Raw genomic sequence first — 22,293 nt, 5'->3', positions numbered from 1 at the left:
AAAATTGTATTTGCCACCAGTCCTTGCACGACACATAACTCCCAACTGCTGCAACGTCGCCGCCTAATAGAGCGCGATGCCGACATTGCTCTGCCATGCAACGCGACTATTTATGTAACTGCCCAACTGTTGCAGTTTGCAGCCGCATAAGTCTTTGCGAATGCCAATTGCTCCACAATATTATGCATTATTGCCTTTAAGCGTATGCCCCGAGCGTACGCGGCCAAGACAAGGCAAGGTAAGGCCAGGCGCTGCTGTGTAAGTCGCTGGCATGATGGCGAGGAAAATTAAAAGGCGAATGCACACTTCAGCGGAAAATCAGACAGGCTGGAGTGTAAGCGCGCTCGACAAAAGCAAGAGTTCGTTCTAGCAAGCAACATATGGTGGCCTGACTAGCGCTGCCCCTCACACAGCACACGTAGAGGCTGCGCAAAGCAAAAAGCGAAAATACGCGCACGTTTTTGTGATTTTCTAGCAATTTTACTGCTTCGCACCCGAAGCTAGGAGGCTCCACCGCGCGCTACCCAACTTTGGTATGAATAAAAAATCAGCGAGTGGTGGCAGTGGCAGCTAATCGAAGGGTAGACGTCTGTCTATCTGCCGCTTAGTTAGCATCGACTTGCATCAATGCGATTGTGCTTTTGTTACTATTTGCTGGAACTAAAATCAGCCAAAGCATCAAACGCGCGCCGTGAGGAGTCTGCGGGAATTCGAGCAACAACAACGCGGCGGCTTACTTGCGCCGTTGCAAAAGCTGTAGCCAGATACCACGATCGAGAAATTCCTTGTTGCCCTTGTTGTTGTTGGTCGATTTTATTTTATTTTCAATTCTTTTTTCACGTTGATTCCTCGATTAGTTCACTCGCGCAGCGTGCTTTTGAATGAATTGTGGGTTGTCTGCTGCGCTCGCCCTCTTCGCTGCAGCGTCTCTTCCTCACCCACCTGCGCATATGTACAAGTGTATGTGTGCTTGGAATTTTCAAAGTCAATTGCAATGCGCGTAGGTAATTCACGATTTGCGGCACAGCAGCCCTTCTGCGCGGCGGTAAAGTGAGCAAAACGTCTGTATGTCAGTATTTCTTTCTGGCAGCATCATTTCGCCTTTTTGTTTTTTCAGTTTGTTGGACAACTTCAACCGCATACGCACACACCGACATAGAATAATGGTTACTCCCATCTTGGTTGCTGCCCCTTCATTCTTGCCGGCACCTCTGCTTGCCCTTTTACTGGCCGACTGCGCGCAAAAACACGTTTGCCACATATTTCTGTTGCTACTCTGGCGCTGCTGTTATTGCTGTTGCTTGCAACATGGGCAGACACAAATAAAAATTAAAATTGTACAATACTTTGTATGCTCATACATACTTATATGTATGTGTGTTGCCGGAGTTGGTTGCTCTTTTAACTAAATGCCTCGTCGAACGACCGCCGTCCGACCGCGCGACCGGCCGGCCGGCTTGCTGACTAAGTGCTTGTTTCGTCTGACTCAAAGGCTTGGGAATCGCTTTGTATTTTGACCATGAGATTATTTCATTTTCTGTGTTTCCTTTTTGCCACAACAATGATCGGCATTGCCATCGATTGTTGTTATTCTGATTGTTGTTGTATAGGGTTTTCAGCTACTAGCTACCTTCTGGCTTTTGCACTTCATTTATTTTATTTTGTTTAGGTTTGCAGAGGAAGTTGCTCTCTGCGCTAAGTAATAAATTCCTGTGATACGAAAAGGCACTGTGAGAGTACCTAACTGTATGTGAGTGTGTTGAGAATAATACATATGTATGTATGTGTATGAATAAGTCCGAAAGCTTGTTTAATGGAATTATGAAAATAAATATGAGTGCTAATCATAGCAAATTTAATTTCATCATATCAGTCTGAATAACTGTAAATTTAATTAACTGACTTAGTTCGTACGTATTTTTGTGCTGCTAAAAGCGGTAAGACAGTAAATTTTAATGTTTAAACGAATTATTTTTAATTTATGCTAGAAATTAAAAAGTATCTTTGAGATACAAAAGTATCTGTGACTAAAGTTTTGTATATATTTCACTATTTATGGCTGTAAAACTAGTACGCTTGTAAATAACGCTAAAATAGCGTACAATTTAAAAAGTATCTTTGAGATACAAAAGTATCTGCGACTGTAAACTACATATTTTTGCAGTAATTTTAACTGTAAAGCAGGTTAAATTTCGAATAGCAAGCGTTTAGCATTAAAATTGAAAAATATCTTTGAGATACAAAAGTATCTGCGTCTAAAAATTGTATATATTTCGCTACTTATTGCTCTAAAACTAGCATGCTTATAAGAAACGCTAAATTAGCATAAAATTTAAAAAAGTATCTTTGAGATACAAAAGTATCTCCGACCGCAAGTGCCGATTTTTTTTTTAATTTTTGTTTTAAATATACCGTGTATTTATTAAAATGTAGCTATTTCTTGTTTTAAAAATAGCTTACTAGTATTAAATGTAAAGAATCTCAACTAAACAAAGGAAATTACTTAAAGGTACATGCATTGAATTAAATGAAAAAGTAAACGTCAAATCAACGCTTAGTTGCGAAAGTGCCTTTCCACCACAAGAAATCGCAAAAAAACGCTCATAAGCCACAAGCTAATGTGAGAAAGGCAAACAAGCCAAGCACTTTACATTTGCATACATATCTACATACAAGTTGTTGAAAAACGAGTGAAAAATCCCGCTACATAAAATAGCAATAAAAATCAGACACCTGCAATTGCACATCCGCGATACAGCATCGCAAACAACTTGTATTGATGATGTATCTCGCCAATTGCGAATGCATCCCAATGAGTGTTGTTGTGTACGCGCGCGCGCGCATACAATTAAAACGAAAAAGTTGCCAGACCGCCTGCAATCATAGCGGCAAAGCAAGAGCGCTGGAGAAAATTATTGGATAGTTGTGCGCTTTTTATTACTTATCTCATTTGGTCGCGGCTCACACCCGCGCAGCGCGGCGCTATGGCGCACCACAGTGTGGACAACGAGCTCTTACTAGCAGCGCTTGCATACCTAAAAGCAACGCTTGGCTACAAAAGCAACGCAACAATTGCAACATCCCATCAAATGGCGCGTCGTCGACCTACACCTTCGCATTTTAATGTGATTGTTGCTGGTGTTGTTGTTGTGTGCCTTCACCACAACTTCAATTTGACATTCAACTTTCTATTTTCCATAGCTGCGCATTAGCACTAGCGCCGCTGCAACTTTTGTCGTAATATTTTTATGTGCGTGGCGCTGTGCTTCGTTGGGGTGTCACTCTTGCCGCGCAGTTGCTAAGAAAAAATTTTAAATTAAAATATGCATTTTATTTGAAAACTCTTCACTTTGATTTCAACTTTTGTTGTGTCTGTAATCAAAGTTTTTTTTTTAACAGTAAAAACATAAAACTGCGTCGTGCAAACTAACGCGAAGTTAATGGCGTTGACTGTTGAAAAAGTAAAAAATATTAAAAATGAAAGATGTGTGTATGTAAAGTATGTAGTGAAATTATTTTGGCGTATGAAATTTTATTAAGCCTCGCTTTGAGACAAAAATGTGTGTGCGTTTCTTCTTGGTAAAAATATTTGTCAGCTATTAAAATGAGAAATTGTACATAATTTTGTAAAGTTTATCAAAGTAATTGCATTTTTTTTTAATATAAAAAGAAAAATAAAAGTAACAGTTTTTTTAATTATAAATAAACATAAAAATAATAGAAAAAAATAAACGATGTTGTTTTCTATAATTGTTTTTATATAATAACTATTATTTTTATAATATTAATTTTTTATAATTTTTATTTTAATTACAATTTGTAATTATATTTTAATTGAAAATTTAAACGTTAATTTAATAATTTTATCGCAATTTTCTTGATGAAAATATTTTTTTAAATAATTAATTTTGTTTGAATTAATTTTTTTATTATTCACCAAACTATAAAAATTTAAGCATAAATCAAATATTAAAAATTAAATTAAAAAAAATTAAAGCTTAAAAGAAATTGAAAAGTTATTGAATTTTATTATATTTTGGAATTTATTTTTTCATTTTATATTTTTATTACAATATACTATATGTACATATTTATATACTTTAATTATTTGAAAATTGTATAATAATTTCTTTTTGCTGTAATAATTTTTTTATTATTAATTTTTTTATTATTATTAGTTTATTTTATTTTTTTTTTAATTTCTATTTTAATTACTTAATTTTTTTAATTATAATTTTCTTACATTTTTTAAGTTTTTAATTCCAAATTTTCTTAATTTTTTTTAATTTTTGTTTAAATTTTTTTATAATTAATTAAATGAAATTTTTTATCAGAACTAATTTCATTAATTAGTTTTAAAAATTAATTCTATTATTTTTTACTTTTTAAATTTTTTTTTACCCATTTTTTATGCTACAATATTAACTACTTCCAAATAATTTTATTCCCCGCTTATTAATTTTTTATTTCCAATATTTCGAAATTTCCAAAATCAGCTATTTAATAAAATATCAAGTATTTTAGTGTTTAACTTTCTTATTTATAAGATTAGATCATAGCATGATTAATAATATTTGCAAAAAATGGCTCATAACTATATTCATCTTCTCATTGCAGCTGAGTGCACGAAAGGCTGCGAACACGGTCATTGCGACAAGCCCAATCAATGCATGTAAGTATATATACAACTAACTACTGTCTTTATGCACACACACACACATACGTACACAGTCACACAAATACATGAAAATAAGTGTTGGTATTGCATAAACAAAGCAAATGCTATTAGTTTCTTAATAACCACACGAAATCATTTAAATAATACACGCCTGCACACGCTCGCTACAACCGCCACCCACCCATTTAATAGCAGCAAGCGGCGTTTCAACGAATTCTCTTGCTATACTCCAAATAGTTGCTAGTTTTATATATTTTTTTTACTTATAGTTTTTTTTTATTAAATTCATTTTTTGAGCGCGCTTCTCTGTTTTATTGCCAAATCGCTTTGTTCGCCGCGCCATTCATTCATTCACCACCACCGCCACCATCAGAACGTGGTGGCAACTAACGCTATTCATAGCACTCCAGTCACTCACTCGCTCGCTCACCCGCCAACTAGCAGTCCGTCAGCAAGTGCGCACATTTGTTTGCAGCTAATTAAAATTGGTTTTGCACGTTCGCTGTTTGGCTGTGTGGCTGCGTGTTGGCGCATCACAGCGCGCTTAGTTCGGCTACTGTGCGCTGCAAGCGCTTCTTATGCGCATACGGGCGCGACACTCAAAGCTATTTCCCAGTGTTTTTTTTTTTCGTTGAGTTTTCGCATTGTCGCATCCTCAGCCATGGAGGTGTCACCGCGAGCACTACATTTGTTGCATTGTTGTTTTTGTTGTGCGCGCGCGCTCCTTTGACTGCATTTGAGTCTTCAAATTTCATGCAACAACATCATTTTTGTGCTTGTTTATATTATTATAATGCGCCAACGGGCAGCGCCATGCACGTACATACCATCATGCCACCACATCAGGCAGTCTGTCAGCCAGCCGAAACACTCCCAAGCTGGCGGCATAAGTTTTGGCTGACAGTCAGCAGTTGAAACATCAACGCTGCGCTGCTGGCTGGCACACCTTTTGTAGTTATTTAATCGGTTTTATTTTGCATTCCATATGCGCCCAACTCGTGTATTCTGCTTATTAGTTGCTCGAACACACACACATCCAAGCATGGATATTCCTATTTGCTTGCTGCATACTTGGTGCCTGTGAGTTTATGGCCGCCCTTTGTTGTCTTGCCTGCCACATAGTTGTGGCGCATTGCTGTTACTTTCTGTTGTTGTTTTATTTATTTTAATACACTAAAAGGGCGTATGCTGCCTGCCGCAACCATAAATAAAATGCCGTTTCATTTGCATTTATTAGCTTTTATTGCCTTCTCTACATATTTGCGTCCTCAAATTCATTGCCCAATATGCCACAAAAATACTGCCGCACAGCCCCCACCCTCCGGTGGCGCAAAGCGCGCAGACATTACATTTTGTCCGCCTGCCACCAACACACACAAGCATTTTTTGGCGATTTTTTTCCAAGTGCTGCACCTGCAATCTGATGATGCACCACATTGCAGTTAGTTTCTAGCGCGCATTGATATCTTTCTCTAACTTTTTTTTATATTTTTTTAGTATTTTTATTTTAACTTTAAAAAAATTATTATTTTTTTGTAAAAATTTTATTGAAGTTGAGTTGCATATCTTCAATTTCAGTTGAGGTTTTGCATTACCTCATGCATATACACACATTAGTCGTTCCAAATTCACTCACACACATATACACACACACGCCAACGCTAATTTACTCGCCAACTCCAGCCGTGGAAGTCAACGAAAAGTATTTTTTTAAATTGTATCACAAATTCGTTCCCACATTTTCATGCCGGCAGCGTGTGGCATTGGCAACGCTGACAACAACAACAACAACAGCAACCATGCACTACGCCTGATAGTCTGATTTGCCGCTTTCTAGCAACATTGCCGTGCACTAACACACTTATATGTACATATAGTATGTATATGTAAATGTTTAAATTTATTTATTTAATATTTTGTTTTTGCTTTTGCCATGGCCCAGGTGAAAGAATACACCGTGCTGAGTTTACAGAATTTTTCCAAGCAGTCGCAGAACAACACACACCCATATACATATATTTAGAGGCACAATTCTCGTATTCATGAATTTTATTATTCATTTTCCATTGCTTTTGTTTTTGTTTTTAAGTCTGCACTTGCACATATTTACGGCATTCTCAAATAAATCAAGTTCAGCACACAGCTGAGTGAAATTTCGTGTGACAGTGGCGGTTTTTTATTTATCCGCATATGTGTGTATTCGTTTCACAACTCATTTTTCCATCACGCATTTAGGCAAGAGTTATGCATATTCTGTGGCATACATACATACGCCATGTTACTGTTTTTGTAGGCGTTGTTACTCATACACACTTGTGCTTGCGATTCTGACGCGTCAGGTAATTTTGTATGCAGGCGTAGTCAGCTGGTTTGCGGCTGTTTGACGGTAATTGCATTGGAGCCGAAGACTGTGAGAAAAAGTATGCTTTTGCTGTCTGTTTTTGTAACGGATAATTGTTAAAAATTGAAAAAAAATGCATATATAACAGTAGCAACACTACTTTTTATCGCTTACATGCAGCAACAGTAAGCAAATGCGGCTACATGTTGCCAGAATTTATATTTTTAAATTTTTTATTAATAAAAGTGTGTTAATGCCTGTTTTCAGGTCTGAAAACGAATAAATATTGTTTTAGCAACATTTTGATTTTGTATCAACATGTTGCCAAAATGTTTGCTGTTAAGAAAACTAAATTTATATCTATTTTTCACTCAGTCACACATATTTAGCTATACAAAAAGTCATACAAAACAAGTTTTATCATATGCAAATAAACTTTCCACGCTATCAACATGTTGCTTTCAATTTTATTGCATATATTCTTGTTAGATGCTATAACTTAAGCAACATTTGCTTTAATTTGTGTTTGAATGACATTTCAAAAGCTAAATGAATATTCAACAACATCTTAGCACGCTGTGCAACATACTTAATATGCTCAGCAACATGTTTCTAAGCATTTCTTGAGCAAAATTTGCAAGTTATGCCTGTACAAAAAACTATTAACATTTTAATTTAATATGTGCTTACACGTTGCACAGCTACGTTGTTGCTGGCAACATTTGATAAAACGCGCTTTTGTGCACATCAATATTCCAAAAATAAAACTTATAAGCGCTATTTTGTTAAATTACCACTCTTTGCAACATGTTGCGCTACTACTTTGCAGCTCAGCAACGCCACTTTCAGCAGCAGCTGTCTTCATTTTTCCCGTTTTTTCACGTCTGCTGTTGGCACATCAACACTTTGCAACAGTAAAGCTGCAGTAGCCCGCACAATGTAGCAAATAAATAATATCTACTAATGAAATATGAGTTGAAGGCGAAATAGCTGTTGGAAGTGGCAAAGTACGAATATAATAAAAGCAATAACTAACTTCAACTACTCGGGCAGCATGCGGCGCACCTTGTTTTCTGCGCAACATATTCATTCTACTTCATCGCATACATGCTACACACACACAAACAGGCGTAGCGACGAGTCGCAGTTACATTTATACACATTAATTCGTCGCAAAAATTAAAGATAGCCGCAGCCGCAGCAACCGACGCTCGGCTATAATGACGGCAGGTGTATTGTGCTATGCGATATGTATTGACAACATATTATAACAACAACAACTGCAAAATGGCTGAGAAGTGAATAAACTGGTATTTATATGTTGCAAGTGTGGAGTATAAAATGGTAGCAGCACATACACACATGAACATTTGTATAGTTGTTGTCTGTGGCAGCTTAAGGGTCTCATAATCAATGTTGGTATATATTATATATCGTGTGTGTGTGTGTTGCGCCTCTCAACGGTAATTGTGATGCAGTTGACAGCAGCGCTGCAACATAACACAACAAGTTGATGAGCACAACAACAAAAACGTCGTCAAGACAGAATGACAATAATGCTGTATGTTGCTGGCGACTGCTAGCCGGCTGGAACTGTGTAACTGCGTTATATGTATGTCGTTGTTGTTTTTTTTTCGGTTCTTATTAATGTTCTTGCTACTCTTGTTGTTGTTTATAATGTTGCCGGACTCTTGTTGGTCTTGTTTTTGTGTCAGCTAAGCAGCTGGCATAATAATGCATCTGTATGTGTGATCGCCTTCGTTCAGAAGCTACAGCAGGTAGTCACTTGCTCTTTAAGCCAAGTTAGTAGCACTTGCAACCGTCAAGCAAGATTTTTTTTTATTATTATTTTTCTTTTTCTTTGGTTTTTTGGCATCAACAACAACCTTGCGGCATGTGCATAAAGCACAAACAAATAATTGTTATAATTAAGTTAATGCATGCATGTGCAATAAAACTGAAGTTAGACGCGGGGGAGGCGGTCGGTGAAGCGCGCACCTATTTGGCGATGAGCGGCCGAAACTGGCGGTCTTTAGCGGCAGAAGTGACCGGTTGAGGCAGCCAAATGCACATAGGCTTAGGCGTGTGGGCGTCGACAACAATAAAAATGTTCAAATAAAGCAATACTCGCAAATACACACACACACATGCACAAATAAATGTATAGACATGCATGCATGAGTGTGAGCAGTTAACTTGGCGAATGTTGCGCTGAATTTAGTTAAGCATAGGCAATAAAATTGAAATTAGTTTTCCTTGGAAGCGCTAGACACACACACACACACGCGCGCGCGCCTACAGTTAAAAAGCGAAGTGTTGCACCTTATGCACCTTTCTTGCTGCCACGCATGCACTGCACTTCATTATTTGCTGTTGTTATAGTCGTTGTTGTTGTTTTTATTTTAATTTTTTTTTGGTTGCCCAGCACCCTTGCGCGCGTTCAAGAATCCGCGCATACACGTTCTTCGCTCTTTTTTCACCGCTATTATTATTGTTATGTCATTTGTGCTTGCGTTGTTTTGTTTACGCTTTTAGTTGTTTTTGCTTTCGGACAATGTGCTGCGGTAATGTGTGGGAATGTTTTAATAATTCCGCACGCATCCACGTGAGGCGCGCTGCCTCTACGTACGAGCGCGCGCGCACCACAAACACACCTATGCATAGCAGATGCCAAGCCAGCAATCACCAAGCGGTGCGCGCGGCCATAACACACCAGCAACCACAATAACAACAACTACCAGTAATAGTATAACAAGTCAAATACAGCATAACAATAAAATGAAATAACAAGCATTACATGCATAACGCAGTACCCGATTTACAAGCAACCGGCGAGCGTCTTGGCTACCAGTGGCAATTTCATGCCAACACACAGCCGAAACAACAACAGAAGAGAAAATAATAAGCAAACACTTGTAAAGGTGCTCAAAAAGTCGCTCAAAGTTAAGCCACGCACAAAAGCGCTCAAACAAACGCTGGCTCGCTTACTTGTTGTGCGCCTTTGTTCGTTATGCTGTGCTGTTCCACTTGTAGGCTGCTTGCCATGCGTTGTGCGTGCCATAGCGCGTAGCAGCGCGCATATATTTCACACACACATTTTGGTAGTGATTTTTGCATATCAACTACATATCACTTACTTTATAGCCGCATTTCTACAACGCGTTCCCGTGGCTTGCCTATCAACGCTGCGAACTGCGATTCTCACTCGCGCCAACATTTTATGGCAGCAATTCGCTGAATCCAAATGAATTATTGGTAATTGATTTTTAGGTGAAGGCCCTTTTCTCAGCATATAAAAATTCTATTAGCCAAGGTAGTTGCAAGTTACTTTGCTTACCATGCGCTGCTTTGCCGCCCTTCTCCGCTTTCGCGTATGCCCGCAGCTTTTAGGTTGGGCGCTGCCACTTACTAATAACCTCGCATAATTTACGATTTAGGTTAGTTGCTGGCTTGTATGCATGGTATGTGGCATATCAATTACGTGCACATTTATTCATTTTGTAGAAATGTATGCAATTTTACATGCGCTCATATCGTGGCGCTTTTACTCGTAATTTTATTAAACAAATTTAATGTTTGTACAATTTATTGATGAAGTGATTTCGTTTGCACCTAGTTCAGCGCAAAAATGCAGTAAAAGTGATCATTTTCGCTGCCGCAATTAACTCGCTTTGCATTTCAATTTATTGCCTGTTAATTGCTGGCGCTTTATTCAGTTTTAAAAAGGTTATTGCTGACCAATATTTGCAAATGACAGATGATCTGAAAGAAAATAGTCCGAAAAGCAGGCGATCTTCACTGAAAAAGGGAGCCATGCAATATTATGCGATAATTTATGCATTTTACTTTTATATATTGTGCAATAAATTAACTATTTTTCATAAAAAAAAACGTTCATGCATACCTGATTTTATGTCCAAAATAACTCAAATAACTACTCTCGATCATTACACGATCGGCATGATCTTTATCCTACAATTTCGAATTGCATTCGCAGCATAAACCAACTACTTTGCATTTAATATCATATAATAATAATGATAATATCCCCATAAACTTATTGCCCAAGCAATTTTTTCGGCATAAAATATTAACAGTGTTTATTACGATCAGCGCGATCACTTAAAATAAATTTAGCTGTTATTACTGCAGTCAAGCAAAGTATTCATATGAATATATTATTTTATTTTGGTTTAAAAAAGAAGCGCTGCATCTACACATCACCGCACATCAGCTGTTAAATATTTTTAAGATCGTCTTATACGATCGGCGCGATCATTAGTCACCATTTTGTCTATGTTTAAAGCCGGCATGACATTCTTTCGTGCATGTTTACTGCTAGGTATTGCAATTATTTGTAGCATATTTAATAAATATTTGCATTTAAATTTGGTTATTAAATGAGACTGATCTTTGAAGTGATCAGCGCGATCATCAAATTGTACAAAAAATCGTTGTTTCTTTTTATAGCACTCAAAATATTACTTACTTACAAAATATTTATGAGAATTTTTAAGTATAAATTTTTTTGCATTAATTATTTTTTGTTAAATGTTTAAAAATATTTTTTGGGGTATTTTTTTTTATTATTTTTTATATTTTTTTAATTTTTTAATATAATTTTTAATTTTATTCTTATTATTTTAGACATTTTTTTTAATATGTTTTAAAATATTTTTTTTTTTTTATTTCCCTTCTTTTCTTCAACTATTGTTTCCAAAACATCAATCGATTATTGTAATTCCTCAACTCCCATGCTTGCAAATACACGATTTTCTAAACTAAAAATATGAGCATTGTTTTGTCCTATTCACATCTCGACTGAGCGCCTGGCACCAGCGCGTCGAAACTGACTTCTTGCAGCCAGCCATTCGCTCTCCAAGCACTGCACAGTTGCAATCATGCGTCCGCCATTTCGGCCGCTTGTCATGCCAATTTGCGCCAGTCCGCATGCACTTGTCACAGTCAGAACTCGGCAAGCAGCTAGCAGCTCATTCATTCTCTACAGTGCATGACATCCGAACTGCTGTCCATTTGCATTGTCGCTGACGCTGCTTTAAGCGATTTTCATTTGCATGCCGCAACACTCTTGTTGCACTAACGCATTTTCTCCTCACTGCTTGATATCATCTGTTTGCGAAACAGGTGATCCGTCTTGTGTCTTCTGCCTGTCTGCTTGGCGCGCTGTGTTGTTGGCCGCTTGCGCCTACCGCTTGCTGATTTATTTGCATTTTCATTGATTTACTCAGCGCCCAGCGCAGGCAGTCAAGTGCGAAACGTGGCATCTTGCAGCTTGCAACTGAAGACCTTTCTTTGCTTCTGCATGCAGTCACAAAGAAAAACTGCCTGCTCATTGCCAGTCGCGCAGTCCCTAACAAATAAAAATATGTTTTTTATTGAGTCTTATTGAGATTTACACACATATCTAACATATATACTCTTGGTGGTAGCGCTTGCGGAGTCGCTTTTGGTTTCTACTTGAAACCTTGCGCCGCTGCTTGAGCGCTCGAGTGCCGCATACACATGTTTTTGCTCCACAGCCAGCGGCTTTAATATACGATTTCAATTACATTTTACCCCCCTCACCGCGCGCCATCTTCACACAGATAATAGATTTGGAATCTCTTTCGCTTTGGCACTTTTAATATTAAAATTGATTTTAATGAAGTAGCTTGTTATGCTTGTGGCACTTGATGTACTATTGTTAGCTGACTATCATAACTGGAGTGTGGCCGACAACTGCACCAACAACAACAAGCACATAAAGTGATAGTCAACTTTTGTTCGCAACATAACTGAAGCAGTTTAATGAGCACTTCAGCGCTGCTTGCTTGTTGCGCATGCGCGTCGCGTTTACGCTATGAAAGTATACAGTGTATGTCATACATAAACATATGTACGCGTACGCGTTTGGGCGCTTTTAATTACAATTTGTTGCGCCACATTGCTGCAAATCCACGCATATTCGCAATGCTTTCCAAAACGTTGTCTTTGAGGACTTTTGACAATCATTTACTTTGTAGTCTTGCTTGAAAATGAGCGCGCGCTTCATACTGCGCAAACATTTCACTTTTTTTATGTGGACAAAGTTGGCCGATAATTTCGCGTTTCGCAAATTTCTCACATGTGGGCCAGTGAGGTGTCTATGAGACCTTTTTTGTTAGTGCGAAGCGCAAAAACTTTTTATGCAAAAAAGTCGTAAGTATGATTTAAGTTTCTTTTGCTCATTTAATAAAACAGTTGATGTGCCATTCAACAAACGCTCTCCTTCGCAGCGCGCAGAAAGCGCCAACGCAGACAACGCCAGTTACCAACAAAAGTGAATGACAAACGCGCGCACGTCTGTCAGTCACAAATCAAATTGCAACAATAACACTAACATAAATACACAAAAGAGTGGAAGCAAAGACAAAACCAAAATAAAGCAAATCTGCCATTAATATTTACGATTCCAAAGAAGATCTGCGCGAACGCCAACAACGTAGCGCCTTTGTTGTTGCTGCAACTGCATTGACCAATGCACTTGACGGCTGACTCGTCGTTGTCACTGTTTCGGCTGCGCAGTGACAGCCGCAGCAAAAACACTTTGACGCAGTGACTATTACTTTGACTGACTATCTGCCATTGAGCGCAGCGTCTTTCGTACCGCCGCAACGGTTATATTGACTGCACTGTGACTCTACACACACTTAACCAGCCAACAGCAGCGGCGGGTGGCTGCAATAAAACGTACAAGTAGAAGCAGCCGAAGAAGAAGTAAAATGCACTTATAAATATTATAAGTAAATAACTCCACTAGCAGTTGACCATTTGGCGAAAGGTGACTCGGACTGCAGTGAGCCGGCGATCATGGCGATCTTCTCTACTTGCTCGTCTTAACTTGGTACAATGCCTAGTAATGAATGCAAGCGCTTTGCACAGCTGAGTATGCGTAGCTAGTCTACGTGTTTTTAAGCGTAACTGAGCTTAGGTTTAGCGTGTGTGCGTCGTCATGTTTGCCGTTCTCTATACGCTTTGTTAGGTTGCACACTTTTTATTTGCGCTTCGTATCTTCTCTGCCCATATCTTCCACTTTATGTGCAGCGCTTCGATTTCTTACATGTCTTTGCCAGTTGTTTTGTCTGTTTATCTGTCTTTCGCTCTTTGTCCAAGCAAGCAAGCAACCAACGAACCATCCATCCATCCATTTTGTGTGTGTTTATAGTGTGTGACCATTTTTGCAAATTATTTCTCACGGCCAATAAGCACATGCATGGCAAATGTACAAATACGCATGCATTCCGCGCTTGTGCGCCCGACCGCGTTCGCTCGCTTCCACTTTAAGGCAATAACTTACTTACTGACTCAACGCTTCGCCAAGTAAGTTTCAACACTTGTCTCTTTGCGTTGCTTCCCTTCAGCAAAGTGCGCTTTCGCAGTTCTGTTATGTATGTATAGTGAAAGCGCGCGCGCTCGCGCACAAAGGATATGCGCGCTGTAAAAATAAATATAAAAAGTGTTTAATTTAATAATGACAATAATGACGGCGCACAACAAAACCCTTACCAAACAAAAATTACAAAAACAACGTAAAGCGAAATCAAAAAGTTCTCGTCCGAAATTAAAAGCAGTGTCCGAAATTTTATTTTCTTACTGCTCTTATTTGTCATTCTCCTTTTCAAACTTGATACTGCGTTTTCTGCCAAACATGTCGTTCAAACAAATCCCTGCAAGGCAGCGATCATCACTTGCCGCCTGCGCGTTCATTTCGGGAACGCTTTATCTGTTTATATTTTAACTTGATTTTTGTGTGTGCGCTTGGGATCGCATGAATGAAAATTAAATGCAGCAACATGTTCGTTGCATACGTGCGAGAATTTTTAAAATACGCGCGTCCCAACTAAGAGCTTGTCTGCAATGTGGACGCCCTCAGCGCTCCACGCCACCCGGTCAGCGATATGTATATGTTTCGATATGCTGTAAACAAGCAGCTTGTAAATTGGAGCACTTCAAGTGAACCCTTCAAGCATTATAACTGCTTTTTAAACTTTATGTGCTCTGCAACGCCCCTCAAATATATTGTCGATCGGATTTTTAAGTACACAAAAAAACCTTTTTTTTTTAGTTCGCAATACTGCTTGCATATGAAATTAATTGACACAAATATTTGCTTCACACATTGCGCTTTCACTACAAAAGCCTTTAGTCAAAACTCAAACCATTATCATTACTCTAACTTAGTTAAGTCACAAACCACTAAACAATAATTTAGCTAATTTGGAACACTTTCTTTCTCTCTTTGCAGTTGTCAAACAGGCTGGAAGGGACCGCTCTGCAACGAATGCGAACCTTACCCGGGTTGCGTGCATGGCACTTGCAACAAACCATGGAAGTGCATCTGCAAGGAAGGCTGGGGTGGTCTGCTCTGCAATCAGGACTTGAACTACTGCACCAATCATCGTCCTTGTCAAAACGGCGGCACCTGCTTCAACACCGGTACGGATCTATACACCTGCAAATGCCCACCGAACTTCACCGGCACCGAATGTCAGAATGAGATCACCTCATGCAAGGAAGGTAATCCCTGTCAAAATGGCGGCGCCTGTCACGATGAAGCCTCAAATCGCGGTTACAAATGTGAGTGTTTGAAGGATTGGGGCGGCCCATTGTGTGAAGAGAAAGTAATCACATGCTTGGACAAACCCTGTCGCCATGGCAGCTGTCGCAACACCACGAAAGGTTTCCAATGTGACTGCCCGAGCGGCTATAGCGGACGCATTTGTGAACTTCATGTGGACAATTGTAATCCGAATCCCTGCCAGAATGGTGGTAGCTGCTTCATGACCTCGTCCGGCAATCACAAGTGCCAGTGTCGCAGCGGTTTTACGGGCAGCATGTGTGAACAAAATATCGATGATTGTCAGGGCAATCCATGCCATAACGGCGGCACTTGCATTGATATGATCAATCAATTCCGTTGTCAATGCGTGCCCGGCTACTTGGGTTCCCTTTGCTCTGATAAAGTAGATTTATGTTTGACCAAACCGTGCGCCAACGGCGGTACTTGCACAAACTTGAACAACGATTACAAATGCACATGTCGCGCCGGTTTCACAGGTAAAGATTGTTCCATTGACATTGACGAATGCATATCGGCGCCCTGTCGCAACGGTGGCACCTGCGTGAATCGCGTCAACAGTTTCCATTGCGTTTGCGCCAACAACTTCCACGGCAAACAGTGCGAGGAGGAGTCATACGCGTCTGCGTCGTACAACGCACGCCAATACGAGGCCACGCCACAGGCACGCAGCGATGGCTTGACTAGTGGACAGGTCTTTCTCATAGCCATACTCTCGGTCGCTATGCCGGTAGTGGCGGTGATCGCTGCATGCGTAGTGGTCTGCATGAAGCGCAAGCGTAAGCGCGCGCAGGAGAAGGACGATGCCGAGGCACGCAAGCAAAACGAACAGAATGCGGTAGCGACGTTGCATCACAATGCGAATGTTGGCGGTGGCATGGGTGTCATGAGCGGCGTGGTAGGTGGTGTTGGGTTGGGCGTCAAGCGCACCTCATCCTCTGGTCTGACATTCGACAACTCCAATCCGAACATCATCAAGAATACCTGGGATAAATCGGTGAACAACATTTCAGCGTCGGCGAGCACAGATGATTGCCTCAACACTTCGTTATACGGCAGCGCGTTAGCCAACTACGCAGCAGACAACAATGCCAATTCGGAATTCTGCGGTGTCGGTCAAATAGCACCATTACAACGCGCCAAATCACAGAAACAACTCAACACAGATCCCACACTAATGCATCGCGCCTCACAATTGTTGCATAGTGCCGCAAGCGCCGTAGCTGGTGTAAGCGCTGCTGCTGTGGCTGCCAACGCTGCCGGTGCTGGCATGAGTAGTGTGGTTGGCGCTAATGGCGCTGTTGGTGGTGTTGCAACCAAAGAGTATGCCGTGCATGGCAGCGGCGCTGGCGAAGGTAAACGCATCTCAGTGCTGGGCGAAAGCGCCTACTGCAGTCAACGGTGGCCATCGCTGGCGGCAGCCGGTGTGAGTGGCGGTTGCGCGTCTCAAATGATGGCTGCCTCGGCGGCGGCGTCAGCGGGGAGCAGTGCCGCGGCGTCGGCTGCGCATCAACAGCAGCAACAGGCGCGCGCCGTTATGTGCGGCACGCCGCATATGTGAGCACATCGCGCAGGTGAGCAGTTTTTGGCTGTGGCGTCAAATAAGCGGCGCGTGCGTGGCCACGGTATGACGCGTGTGCGCACGTCTTTGGCGCGCTGGTGGGGGCACGCTTAACACGCTGTTGTATATTTGCTACGAAATTTCTTAAACACACACAAATATATATATTTTTAAATTTTATTATTATTTTATGATTTGCAAATATTTCGCCGCTGTGTAAAAAATGCAAGAATTTTAGAGCGAAAATGTGCTGCTACCTTCTCAATTATAAATAGTAATATTTTCTTGTAAATTTTCGCTATTGAAATGGACTGACGTTGATAAGGAATTTATTGTAAAAAGCCGTATAAATAATTAACAATAATTAGGCTTAAGTAATTTAGTTGTGCGCACGAGCGAGCGAGCGAACGAAAGTGAGTGGCATGCAGACGAATTCGAATTCGAAGGCGATTCAAACAAATTATTATAGAAATTTAGTTAAAAAGAAGTATATTAAAATTTAACAAGTATGCGTGTGCTTTGTAGTACTTATGGAAAAAATGGACCTTAGTGTTATGAAATTTTTTAATTGTTAAAGTAATTTACTAAATTGTAATATTTATTAAGCCAAAAGCATAGAATTTTGAAGCATTCCGCAATTAGCAAACGACGAGTATTTTTGCATGACGGAGACACACAACTGCCGCATTGAGTTTAAGCAGTAACTTTCGGCACACCCTAATATGCAGTGCATGTTTTCGCACTTAACCTCAAAATTTCTATTTTTTTATTTATATTTTTTTTTTTTTGAACAAGATTTTCCATACTTGCGGCGGAGCGCGCTGATTGCTGTGACGACATTTGAATTATAGTAATGCTAATAATATTTAAAGTTAAAGCCTAAATGACAAAGCCGCTCTACTGTGCAAGCCTAAATAAAAGACAAATACGAAACATGCCTGTACACTTGACATTTTAAACTGTTGCATGCGTTTAGACAAATCGAAATTTTTGTGCTTCAAAAACATAAACAAAAAATTAAAAAAAAAAAATATTTTGTATATAAAAATTCAACAAAAAATTTGCCATTTTCTGAATATTTTGCATTATTTGTAAATGTTTAAATTATTAAATTAAAAAAAATTAAAATTAGTGCTTTTTGTGCGCAAAAAAAATTTGAATTCGATTCGACGAAAAGGCAACAAACAACTTAAATGACTTGTATATATTAGTTTTTAATTTGACTTATAGACACTTTCGACTTTGTGTTAGTTTATTTAACAAGCAAAATTCTCGATTTTCCATTTTTGTGCGTTGTTTGTGTTTTTTGTAAGGTTTAAAATTTGTACAAAAAAATGACAATTAATATTTTGATAAATATCTTTTCGAGATTAAACACTAAGAAATATAATTTTGATCTCAAAAACATATTGGCAAACATTTTTTCAAATTTGTATGCACAGTGCTTGTAAAAAAATTAAGAATATATAATAAAAAACAATAATTTTTAAAAATTTACTGGCAAATATTATTAAAATTTGGCTTTGTAAAAAAAAAAGAATTAAATTTTTGTAAAATCTTTTTTTTTTCTGTAAAATTATCATTTCTTCTTTTGTAAAAAAAAAATGATTTTTCAATTAAATTTTCTTAAAATTCGCTTTTCTTTAAAAATCTTTATTTTGTAAAAAATTTATTTTTTAAAATAAATACTTATTTTATAAAATAATAAATATTAAAAAATATATATTTTTTACAATATATGTATTTTTCTTTTTTTATTTTATAATTTTTTCTTTCTAATTTTTGTCTTAAATTTAAATTAATTTTTGTATAAATATCGTTTTTATTTCCATTTCTGTAACATTTTTTTCTGCTCTATGTACTTTTTCTTTTTTCAATTTTTTTTTAATTTTTTTTTATTATTTTATTTACTTTAAAAATTTTTCTTCATTTTTTCTGTATTCTTTTTTTTAATTAAGGGTTTTTATGTTATTATTTCTTTTTTGATTTATTTATTTATTTTTATTTTGGAATTTTTATTTCTTTTATTTTATATCATTTATAATTTTTTTATATTTTTTTTAATTACTTTCTGTATTCATTTTTTTTTGTATTGTTGTAATTTCTTTTCCTTATTAATTTTTGTTCATTTCCATATTTTTTTGTATTTTTTTTCAAATATTTTTTTAATACAATTTTTTTTCAAAACCTATTTTTCTTATTTTATGTTTTTTTATTTTGTATTTTTATATTTGTTTAAAAAAAAGTTGTTTATTTTTTCAAACATTTTTAATTTTTTGTTTAAAAAAATTGCATTATTTTTAAAGCATTAAATTTTTTTTTATATTTTAACAAAATAAATTTCTATATTGAATTTTTAATAGAAAAAAATATATACCTTACAAAATGCACACACGCTGACGCACTCTAGTTAAATTAGTTAACATATATTTTAAAATTTATATATTTTTATGCGCCTTTAGTTTAATTTTTACACCTAAGCAACTAGTTTACACGCAAAACAAACAAACAAACAATTTATAAAGTGAAGACAAAACTATTCTATTAACAAAAGCATTTTTGTTAGTGATGCCACTTATTCCTAAACTAACATATAAACTTATTTTCTACGCTATTTTTATTTGATACATATACACATATTTAGTTAAAATATTACTTAGGAAGCGAGTAAAGAAACAATTGAAATTTTAAAAAATTTAAAAAACCAAAAAAAACTTTAAATCAAACAAAAAAATGCATTTACTTTTGACACTTTGGCATATCGTTGTATGTAGCTAATGACAACCGTTTGGTAACGGCAATAAATTTCTCTCAGTGTCACACACACACAAACGCAAAATGTCTAGTTGTAATTATCTCAAGCGAAAACAATTTCGCCACACAAAAGCTAAAGCACAAACAGAACTGGCAAGCACACATACACACATACAAACACTGAATGTATTGAATTTATTAATTTTTAAGCGCAAAATATATGAAAATTACATGTTTGAATTACGCACACAAAAATGTACTATGGAAATAACTATAAATAAAATAAAATTTAGACGACACAAAAAAATTGTAAATTACAACAAATTTGTTGCAAGCGTTGTGTGAACTAAAATCGATTGTGTAGAAACCCAAAGCACTGAAGCACTGAAAAATTTGCTAGCAAAGAATGTATTGTGTAAATGACGCCCAAAAGCACACATTATACATATTTATATATTTATATATTTATATACATACTTATATAGTTACTTATGAGTTAGATTGAGACGAAATCGAAAATTGTAAACCTTATGAAGCGCCTAAACTGAAATACATATTTATTAAAAGCACGATGGAAAATATGATATGTCAATGAAACAAAAATAAAACAAACATGTGTTATTATTTATATTATATTATTCATATTTTTATGTTGTTGTTGTTGTTGTCGTAATAGTTGCTGTTCTAGTGACGCCACAGCACAGTTGTATAAAAGAAAAGTTGCTAATTTCTAGTGATGATCTCAAATTTTGTTGCGCGGCTGCAAATTTTCGCGATACACAAAGCGGAGGCGGGGGCGGAGTAGGGAAGTAGCGTTGCTGGTTTCGTTTTCTTTTCAGAGCAAAGACATTGAAAAAATTACTAAATTCAATATAATTGTGGAAAAAACTATTACAAAATTCAAAATTGTTGGCGAACCAAATTTTAAGAAACAAAAATTGGAAAATTAAAAAATAATTTTTCGTAACAAAAAATACATTTTCCAAAAATAACAAAAAAAATAATATTTTTAATGCATATTTTCAAAGAATTTAGAAAATATATTTTCAAAATTGAAAAAGGAAATAAAATTTAAAACATTAAAAAACTTAATTTCAAAAAAATTTAAAAAAAAGTAATAATTAATTAAAAAAAAAATAAGTACTTTCTAAAAAAGTAATTCATTACATTAAATTACATTAAGTAAATAAAATAAATTGAAAAAAAATAAACTATAAAAAAATAATAATTTCAAAAAAATAAAATAATTCATTTGAACAATTTCTAAAAATTGTTAAGAAAAAAAATAAATAATTAAAAAATAAAAAGTTTCAAAAAAATTAAATAAAATAATTAATTTTATGAATTCCGGAAATCATTTTAAATATAAAAAAATGTTCAAAAAAATAAAACAAATTGAAAAAAATTAAGTAAAAATTAATTTCAAATAAACTAAAAATAAAACAACTTAAAAAAATTAAATAACGATTCATTTGAAATAAATAAAAAATAATTAATTTCATTAGATTCTAAAAATTATTTTAAAAAATATACAAAATAAAAAAATTTAAAAAAATAAAAAAAAAATTAATATCAAATAAACTAAAAAATAATAATTAAAAATAATAATAATTAATTAAAAAAATAATTAAATTCATGAATTTCTAAAAATATTAAAAAAATATCAAAAGATTAATTAATAATTAAAAAAATAAAAATTGGTTTCAAAATTGGTCGCAAAACCAACGACGTTACGCCCTAAGCATATTCGAAAATATTTTATTAAAAGCACATAACTCGATTTTGGCAAATATTTTTCTTTAACTTTACTTACATTTCTTTTTGTTGTATTTAGCGAAAATGTACACTCAAGCAGCATGTCTCCGATTATGAAACGCGCGTTTAAACACTTACATACACACATACATATGTATGGCAATGTAAACAATTAAAGCAATTTAGGATATAGAATGTAAAAAGAAACGCAATTGAAATGAAATAAGTGAAATGAAGGCAAAATGGTTCCTCGTTAGTTTTTAACGATTTTGTGAAAAGTAGTTTTATGCAAAAAAGAAAAAACAAAAAAAAAACAAATTAAATATAATGTAAAAAATATATAAAAATAAAAAATTAAAATGAAAAATAAGAATATAAAAATAAAAATTTAAAGAATAAAATATGTTACAAATATAAAAAATTATAAAAAAAACTAAGAAGATAAAAAATATAAAAAATGTAAACAATGAAAAAATAATAATAAGACAACATTGGTTACAGAGTGTAATAAAAAGGCAAGCAAATGAAATGTATAAAAATGTAAGCAATGAATTGACTGCACAGAAGAAACGCGTGTATTTATAAAA

The 22,293-nt window shown here is 36.1% G+C and overlaps 1 protein-coding gene across 1 annotated transcript in view; it reads left to right on the top strand.

Moving 5' to 3' along the window:
* The window catches only part of LOC105228559 (neurogenic locus protein delta), a 60,605-nt gene extending 41,894 nt beyond the window's left edge, over positions 1–18,711 (top strand). Inside the window, exons 5-6 of the mRNA XM_011208435.4 lie at positions 4,618–4,672; positions 15,304–18,711. Coding sequence (XP_011206737.2) covers positions 4,618–4,672; positions 15,304–17,197 — 1,949 coding nt within the window. The 3' untranslated portion in view covers positions 17,198–18,711. The remainder of the gene's footprint in view (positions 1–4,617; positions 4,673–15,303) is intronic.
* The last annotated feature ends 3,582 nt before the right edge of the window (positions 18,712–22,293 follow it).

Source organism: Bactrocera dorsalis, chromosome 2 (assembly GCF_023373825.1).
Source record: "Bactrocera dorsalis isolate Fly_Bdor chromosome 2, ASM2337382v1, whole genome shotgun sequence".
NCBI classification, from domain to species: Eukaryota; Metazoa; Arthropoda; class Insecta; order Diptera; family Tephritidae; genus Bactrocera; species Bactrocera dorsalis.
This window is presented reverse-complemented; position numbering and strand designations above follow the sequence as displayed.